Source organism: Pyrus communis, chromosome 15, assembly GCF_963583255.1.
Source record: "Pyrus communis chromosome 15, drPyrComm1.1, whole genome shotgun sequence".
NCBI lineage: Eukaryota > Viridiplantae > Streptophyta > Magnoliopsida > Rosales > Rosaceae > Pyrus > Pyrus communis.
In genome coordinates this window covers 15,263,611-15,272,944 of record NC_084817.1, presented here as the reverse complement: position 1 = coordinate 15,272,944, position 9,334 = coordinate 15,263,611, and the positions used below count along the sequence as shown (strand labels likewise).

The following is a 9,334-nucleotide window of genomic DNA, read 5'->3' as shown; positions in this document are numbered from 1 at the left end:
GGAAAAACACTATAAATGCACAAAAACAAGCTAAACTAAGGTGTGTAAATATGCTCCTATCAACTATTAAAGAATGTTGTAAACATGGATGGAAGTTTGATTTACGCTTTGGTTTATGCTTGGTTATGGTTATAGTTTACAAATTCACATGTAATTGCTAAGAGAAAATCAGTTTTTGTAACATGCTTGAAGGAAGGAACTCAAACTAAAGCTACATCCCAAAGAGACTTGAGCCTAAAACGTTCTTTGGAGAGTATAAATTTGTGATTTCTTGTTTTCTAAAGTCGTTGCATGATCTCATCATTCTTTGCTTGGTTGCTACTTAGAATGCATCTTATCATTATATTTCCAAATACTAGAACTCATGCCCATTTCATTCAAAGCATGATATTGATTGCATAACATACAATAAGATGAAGTTGTTAGTTAAGCCAAAGCAAAAAGCCTAATCCTTTTGCATAAGTATTGTAGGATTACCCCTTTTGAGCCTTTTCAAGCCTATTTTCTTTGTTAACCACATTATCCGTACCTAGCCTAGATTAGGACTTTCCATACCCTCGTTCTAAAAGGATAGTGAAGCATGACTTAGAATTGATTCCTTTTGAGCAACATATTGTAGAAAGCAAGTGTGGGGGAAGGTAATAGGGCACGGCAAAGAAGAAAATAAAGAAAAAAAATTCGTTGAAAAATAAAAAAGAAAATAGAAAAGTGGTGAAAAGAAAGAAAAAGAGTTGAAAAATAAGTGAGAATGATCTCACAAGTGTTGGTTGTTGAAGGAAGGGTCCAAAAGTTTGAATTTGACCCTAAATGTTGCATGAATCTTCCCTTCTGTTTAAAAGTTAATTTTTGCCATCAAAAGTGAGTTTAAGTGTCAATTTCATTACTTTGCTTCCTATTACTTTAAGAACCTTTATTTATCCTTTACCTTTCTTTGTTAGCCAATACCCTTAGCCCCGTTACAACCCTCAACTTCTATCTTGATGTTATGTGTTCAATATGTGGAGTCTGAACGTGGTATGAGCATATGGAATCACTGGTTCTCGTTCTAAGTAGTAGCATTCCATTCATGAGATCATATACATGTCATTATTGTAAATCCAGAAATTGCTTTCTTTGTTATAACATATGTAAGTGTTAGTCTTCATGTTTGAATCAATCTTCTCACATATACCTAGCGTAGGGTGTGCAGTTAGAAAATCTGTGTGAAAATAGAGAGCATTCTAGTGAGGAATTGAGGGAATTCTCTAAGGCATGTTACTACATTCAAAATGTTGTTTTAATTGATTAAATGTGAACTAGTAAGTGGTAACTATGGTTAAGTGTTTGTTAAAGTGTAAAGAAAGCCAAAAACCGTGGGAATGATGTTCTTTAATGTGTCATGTTCGTTGGAAATCCCTGAGGTACATGTTGGAAGGTTTAGAATGTGTTTTGTTTTGTTTGTTGTTTCTTTTATTTTGTTTTGCTCGAGGACTAGCAAAAGCTAAGTGTGGGGGAATTTGATAGGAGCATATTTAGGCGACTTAGTTAGCTTGTTTTCGTGCATTTATGTTGTTAGTTCATAGTTATTTTAGTCGTTTAAGCTATTTTCGTGTGTTTTTAGGTTCATATGGCTAAGGAAGCAAAAAGGTGCATTTTGGAGCAAAATTGGACTTGAAATGGATAGCATATGCTTGGAGCAAAAGGAATGGACAAAATTGAAGACCGAGAGGTGTTAGGATTCCTAATCACAAGAGGATTCCTAATCAAAAGAGGAATCCTAGTCAAAGAAGGTTTCCTACTTGGAGTAGGAAAGTTAAGCCAAGGTTTCCTATTTTGGTTTAACCTTTCCTAATCCTTAAAGACCCCATGTTTCAGCAACATTGAAGACTTCTATGCATTCTAGGACACAAACCAAGCCTTCCTTGCAACCTAGCATTCCTTGCCGTGCAACCCATTGACTTTCCCTTCCTTGCCGTGCAAGGGAGGTCCTTGTTTCCTATTCTATGTCATAAAACCACATTCATTTTCACTCCAATCTTAGCTGCACCTCACATACCTTTTCTATCTTTAATTCTTGCCTAATTTCAGCATTTAAACACATTCCCTTTTCCTATTCTTTAGTGGCCGCAAGTTTCCTTCTTTTTCCCTTTTAATTTCTGACTTTATGACTCCTTTTCCTGATGGTTTTGGGGTCTAAATCCTTTCCTAAACTATGTAATAAACTCTAAGGATTCTTTTTCTCAAATAAATACCAAGGCCGCACCTTTCATTGAACCCTAATCCCTCACACACACAATCTGCCATCATTCACAGAAAAAAAAACCCTTTTGCCACAACCTTTAATCCATCCTTCTACCATTCAACACATTCATACCTTCATCCAAGCATCCATACACCATCCCCAACCTTTGCTGCACCACCCTACCATCCTAAATCCATTCACAACCCAGAAATCCATCCACAAATCACCCTAGACCTCTTTTGCCGCAACTTTGCAAGGAAGAAGAGAAGAAGAGGAAGCCTTGGACGTTTGTGCATTCAAGTTGGAGTGTTGAACCGTTTTTAGGTGTAATCTATCTTTTGTTTTCAATGTTTAATTTAATCTTCCATTGTTTTGTTGTGAACATGAGAGGCTAAACTCGTTTTAGCTAGGGGAGGCTTTGAAACCATGACTATGTTTATAATATGAGTTGATTAATTCCAGTTGTGATTTCATAAATGGTGAATGCAATTTACTTAACCATTTGATGGATAACTTATTCTTGTATGTTGATTAGGGAGGCCTACTTAATTTGCATGCTTGAATTTGGTGCTAGAATATAAGGGAGTTTCACATAATCGTCACAAACTTATATTCACAAGTAGTTAAGGTTGTTTTCACAATCATGTTAAGTAAATTCCCAGCATGAGTATCATGATGTCATAGTTACGAGTGTTTTGTCAATACTTATGATTTTCATTGAACGTAATGATCTTTGATTGTATCTCTATTATGATGTCATGTTGGGAACTTTTGAAGAATGCTTTGGGTTGTCGTATGATGTCATCCAATCCAATAACTTAAGGAAAATATGAGGGTTAATTAGTGATGTCACGGTTAATCTGGGGTGTTGAGGTTCATGGTTTATCGAAAAAGCAACTAGAAATCAATTTATGTTTGAATATGTCATGTGTGGAAAAGTGTTCCCTAGCTATCTAATCATCTATTGGTTTTCCCAAATTCGTCCAAATCTCTTTTAAGTCTTTTATTTACTTGTTTTTCTCTTAAATTCGTCCAAAACCCAATCCCTTTTTACTTACTTATTTCAAATCTGTCCAAAAGTGTGTTTTTGAGTCTTTTGAGTCAAAACTAATTCTAGTTCCGTCCAAATTAAGTCCTAGAGTCTAAATTGAGTCTTTTGGATTGTTTTGTGTTGTTTTGAGTCTTTTAAGTTTGTTTTGAGTCATATAAGTTTAGTTAAGAGTCTTTGAGTTTGTTTAAGTGTTTTTAAGCATGTTTTTGTATCTTTGAGTCAATTTTCATTAGAATAGTAATTCCTCCTAATTCCCGGCCTAGAACGATCCCTACTTATATCTATACTACAATTGTCAAAAAGAGGGTTTAATTTGAGTGCTATTATATACCACATCAAGCGCCCCTATGAATTTGAGCTTGGGAAGGGAGATTGAATAAGTCAATTCTTACTGCATTAAATTTGTTATCTTTCACCAAAAATATGTGTTATGGGATAGAGTTCATAACAACTCAACTGTTGAGATCAAACTAAAGTTATTTGCATTTGCTGGTAACTAGCTTACGTCGAATGACAGAAAAAAAGGTCTATGTTGCTACTTACCTTTCCCTTCAGTTCTTCAGCTATTCTCTTGGTCTTGATACTGGGATATAGGCAACCATTGCAATTCCAAGTTTGTTGGGTATGTTGGTGGAGAGGGGTGCGGACAATACCCTTATTTATGAGAGCGTCTTAGGGTTTAGCCGTCATGAATACCCTTAACGTCTTAGAGTTCTATACATCCATCCTTTCTCAAGGAATTTCTTTAGACAAAGACCTCGTTTTTTCCTCTTTTCGGATAGTAAATATTTCTTAGAACATGGAGTGTGAATCAAACCCATGTGCCTAGGATAATGATTGTGTGATGGGTGTGAGTTTATTGATAAATTTTAGATTTGTTATTAATTTTATCTTGTACTTGATAATAATTATGCAATAAGGTCAAAAAGAAAATTCATATTTAAAGTTTATGTTGGGTATAAAAAGAGGTTATCTGGGTTTAAATAAAATTTCCCAAAACAATTTTTCAGTTAAATAATCATAATTCTCATGCATTAATGCGGAACCATTTCCGCGTCACACGGACGGTTCAGATTTCTTCTTCCACCGCCAACAATCATCGGGCGGTCACGATCTCTCCGCCCCTTTGAAATCCGTACTACTTCCCGCTTCCATTAAAGCTCTCACTCTGTGACTTCTTTGAGAAGTTAACCACATTGGCTTATTGCAACGGAATTCGATTAGGGTTTGGCCTGAAAATGTCGGCCCGGAACCGCCGTCCACCGCTGTTGTCATCCTCGTCGTCCGCGGCCAAGAAGCCCTCCGTTTCGCATCGTCCGAACAAGAAGCCCTCCGTTTCGCATCATCCGAACAAGAAGCCCATGGCGGCCAAGACCCAAGTGTCCAAGAAGCGAACTGCTCTCGCTGACGTCACGAACCAGAGGAATGGGTCTCAAATCGTTCCACCGAGTTCCGCTTCGTCGAAGCCCATGGTTCGTCTACTCTTCGTCCTCGTTCCATTAATCAATTTATTCTGTTTAATAATAATTAAGTTGTTGTTATTATTATGACTACTATCATTACTAGTATTATTTAATTTAATTTATAGAAAGAAATGTTGATAAATTAATTAGAACCCTGAATTTTGTACGTAACCCAAAGAATTGAAGAACTATGTGACTTCATTTAGTCTAATGGACTCGTTATTTTTTCTTTAACCCAAAGAATTCAGGGGTTAAACTGAAGTGTTTTGAGTTTCAACATGATATTTGGAGCTATTTCACTAATTTACTAAAATAGGTTTGGGTAAAAACAATATGTTATTATTTGATGTTGGAAATGCAGATGAGAGATACATGAAATGTGCATGTTTATAACGATAAGATGGATTATGCAATGTTAGTAGATTCGTTACATGCAAATTGCCTTCAATTTATGGTTATATCGTTGTGATCTTTCGATTTGTATTTACATAAACAAGTCATTGTGATCTTTCAATTTATGGTGTATTGGTGTATTGACGATAATATTTTGAGAGAAAAGATTGACTGTGTTGTACATTTGAAGGTGCCATGTCAAACTGAAGTTGCTAAGATGGCAACCAAAGCGTCATCTTGCACGAGTAAGACTGGCGTCTTGGGGAGCGATGAATCGTTGAGTTCAAAACCAAGCATCTTGGTTCCTTTCAGTGGTACATCAGTCGCAGGAACTGATCCAACTATTAAAGTAATTGGCACTGATCCTTCTCCAAGCAGCAGCGGTACTTTTCTTCCTGCTTCCAGTTGCATAAATCATGCATTCAGAAGCAGGGATGTATCTCCAAGCAGATCAGTTAGTGCTTCAGTTTCTTTGAATGAGAGCATGTCTATGTGTGATTCGTTAAAGAGTCCAGAATTTGAATATATTGACAATGAGGATGTTTCAGAAGTTAAATCGATTGGGAAAAAAACAACTAAGAGCCTATTCATTTCGGACTATCCAGGAAAAGAAGGTTTCTTCTTTTAAACATTGTTTTCTTCTCTTTCTCTCTCTCTCTCTCTCTCTCTCTGCTATTTGTTTTAGTTCAGGATCCTCCCTGTTTTAATCCGTTACAATAGACACGGTATACATCACGATCAGTGTGGTTGTTAGCCATGATACATTACTTAAATATATCTTTTCAATCTTGATTTCAGGCAATATCTGGAAGAAAGATATATTTGTTGATATGGAGGCAACAGATAAAGTCGTTGATATTGATGCCAATCTTTTGGATCCACAGTTTTGTGCAACCATTGCTCCAGACATATACAAGCACTTGCGTGAATCTGAGGTTTGGCATTATTTTCCAGCTAGTTTGAATGATCTTGTACATAATAATTGCTTTTAATTTTGGAAACTTCCTGTATATTACTGTATGTCACTGATAATCACATTTTACACATTTACTTACCTTCGTATGATGTATATTATAGGCGTTTAGATGTTTCATGTATGCAACATGCCATTCTCCATTCTTAGTGGGTTGCAGTTGGAAAAATCTCATAAACACGTTACACTTTGATTTCTGTAGTTGCAGCCGTATAATTTTCATCTGTCAATTTTACCACTTCTGAATTGTAAGCACATTCAGTTTAAACAGAATGTTGAAATTCCACATTTGGGAGATGAGAGCCCCACTCTTGAGAAGATCTTTCAGAATTTAGAACATGACATAGTTTGCTTACTAACAAATTAAGCTTCTACGAGTTATTGTAAACCAACAAACTTTATCAATATCTTATAAACTAGTTGTCAATTATTCTGATATACGATCACTTTGTTTGCCATTTTCTTTGGTGGATGTTAGCTGTAACTTATTGTTAAACCTCACTGAAAGATACTTATTGTGTATGCTAGTTTGAGAAATTATGTCTACAGAATGTCGAAAGTACAAAAATTAGACATAATGGGAAATTATATTGATGGATGAAATGAGTATTAACTTGGACAAGAAATTCATAAAATGTAGAATTAATATCCAATTACTGAATTAGCTTACTTGTTAAAATTGAACCCCATCCTCAAATTGGATATTATTCTACAAGTTTTATGTACAAATTTGCCTATACAATGAGTTCTTGCAACTATCTTAACAAGTTATCATATAACTTCCCCTTTCTTCCATCCACTTGTGTCATGCGATTTGTTTGATTTATTGGGTTTCAGGAAAATAGAAGGCCCTTCATGGACTTTATGGAAACAATCCAGAAAGACATCAATGCTGACATGCGTGCTATTCTGATTGATTGGCTAGTAGAGGTGAATCCACTGTCTGAATTTTGTTTAATGTTTAACAACCATTACAGATCAATGATGTTTAAAATTCTGTTTGATTGGTGGTTATCGTGACTTATAACTTCAATCTATAGGTTGCTGAAGAGTTCAGGCTGGTACCAGAAACACTATATCTGACTATCAACTATGTAGACCGTTATCTTTCTGGCAATGTGATGCATAGGAAACAATTGCAGTTGCTGGGTCTTGCATGCATGATGATTGCAGCGTAAGATTTTCATTTGCTTCATATTGTCCTTGGGCATGTGGATATGTTTGACTTTATAAATATATAAGTATATGAAGGATGCATTTTAACGTAGTGAATGATAATCTTTCCAGTAAATACGAGGAGATTATTGCTCCTGAGGTGGAACAGTTCTGTTACTTTACGGACAACACATACGTTAAAGAGGAGGTCAGGATTTTATTTTTGCTAATCTTAGATGGAGTGATAGGTGCTTGTTTGAGTTGGCTTTTTAATTCTTCTTAAAAAAAAAAAAAAATTATCAATACGTGGATGCAGGTTTTGCAAATGGAATCCTCTGTCCTGAATCACTTGAAGTTTGAAATGACATCTCCAACGGCCATGTGCTTTTTAAGGCGATTTTGTTTTGCTGCTCAAAAGACCAGTGAGGTATTTGTCTTCGACTAGCGCCTTTTGGTTTAATTTCCTCCACTTAGAAGATGTCCGAACATGCTTTCTGTTATGAAGTTTGTTACAAATCGTTATGCATTGAAAATTGAAGTTGCCTTCTAATCTGAATTTTACTTGAATGTAGGCAGGATAATTGAATGTTTTGTCTGCTGATGTCTTTTGATGTTATTGTGGTTCATAAATCTAGTTTTACTAACCTGCAACTTTTCCTAGGTTCCATCAGAGCATTTCTGGTACTTGGCCTCTTACATCGCGGAGTTGTCTCTTGTAGAATACAGCATGCTTTGTTATGCCCCATCTCTAATAGCTGCTTCTGCTGCCTTCTTGGCAAAGTATATTCTTTCCCCTTTGAAGAAACCTTGGGTATGTTGTTATGTGTGAGAGTATTTGAAATATTTTACTTTATATTTTTGCTTCATTTTTTAAGTGTCTTATAAACGTATAGTATAGAACATAATTTCTCTATCTGTTCCAGAATTCTACGCTGAGACACTACACCCTTTACCAAGCCTCAGATTTGAGTGATTGTGTCAAAGCACTGCATCATCTGTGTTGTAATGGCTGTGGTTCGAACTTACCTGCAGTTAGGGAGAAGTACAGTCAACATAAGGTATGAAGAAACCCTCTCTCTCTCTCTCTCTCCCCTTTTTTCTAACCGTCCAGGTGAAGTTTAGAACGTGAGTTGTGATTGCTTCCCAACCCTATTTTTTTAACTTAGATTTCCTTTGATGATCGCATTTATAGGTTGGATGAAAACAATTTTAAGTGGGGATAACTTAATAGTTTTATGGCCTCATAATATCTTCAAGTCTGATAGTCGGTATCTGGGTTCAATCTTTGACATTTCTTTCTGTTTCAGTATAAATTCGTGGCGAAGAAGTACTGTCCTCTGTCAATACCTCCAGAGTTGTTCCAGGATTTCAGTGACTAGAAGCTCACATGACGTGTGTTGATGAGTTGTGAGACCTTTTCTCTAATAGTGTTAGAATCTTGATGATTTTTTGCTACTTTGGTCTACTTCATTTTTGTAGTCTACCTTTGCTGTGTATTTGTTTGTATGATGTTTTGCTTACAAGGTAGAACGAAAAGATAGTTGGTCTGGACTCTGGACTGGATAGAGAATTACTCTGCCCACGTAGTCATTTTATCGGTGGATTTCTTCAATGAATTTGTATACTAAGCTGGATATGGAACCATCAATTGTTATATATATACATATATTTTATATTTAAGTGCCGATTTAGTTTCTGAGCTTTCTCCTGTGAAAATTTAAGTTCTTGAATTATTTTTTCGGTAAAATAAGAGTCTAAATTCATTAAAAATTGCTAATTGCTGAATCTATAATTGTATTAAGCTATTTTATCTAATTTTTCGTCAACTAAGTCACACTTTAGAGTGTAACACCATTATTTTCTCACATATAAACCCTTAACATTTCATATAGGTTGTGAATCTAATGTCTAATTTACCCTATAAAGTTAACTCCATACACTATTTCTTTACGTAAAATTACCAATTTACTCTCCAGTATGTGTTACGTACAAATAATGTGACTTAAATTGAAGGAAAATTGAATGTAGTAGTTTCGAATCTAATATTAGGGATGTAATTGGTAGATTTTTATAATTTA

At 35.4% G+C, this 9,334-nt stretch overlaps 1 protein-coding gene across 1 annotated transcript; it reads left to right on the top strand.

The window, feature by feature from the left end:
* Positions 1-4,376: 4,376 nt before the first annotated feature.
* Positions 4,377-8,936, top strand: LOC137718601 (cyclin-A1-4-like). Its single transcript, XM_068458150.1, has 10 exons — positions 4,377-4,744; positions 5,319-5,742; positions 5,927-6,063; positions 6,939-7,031; positions 7,142-7,275; positions 7,389-7,464; positions 7,573-7,683; positions 7,918-8,067; positions 8,180-8,314; positions 8,564-8,936. Exons 1-10 carry the CDS (start codon positions 4,511-4,513, stop codon positions 8,633-8,635), a joined length of 1,566 nt encoding a protein of 521 aa, XP_068314251.1. The 5' UTR covers positions 4,377-4,510; the 3' UTR covers positions 8,636-8,936.
* The last annotated feature ends 398 nt before the right edge of the window (positions 8,937-9,334 follow it).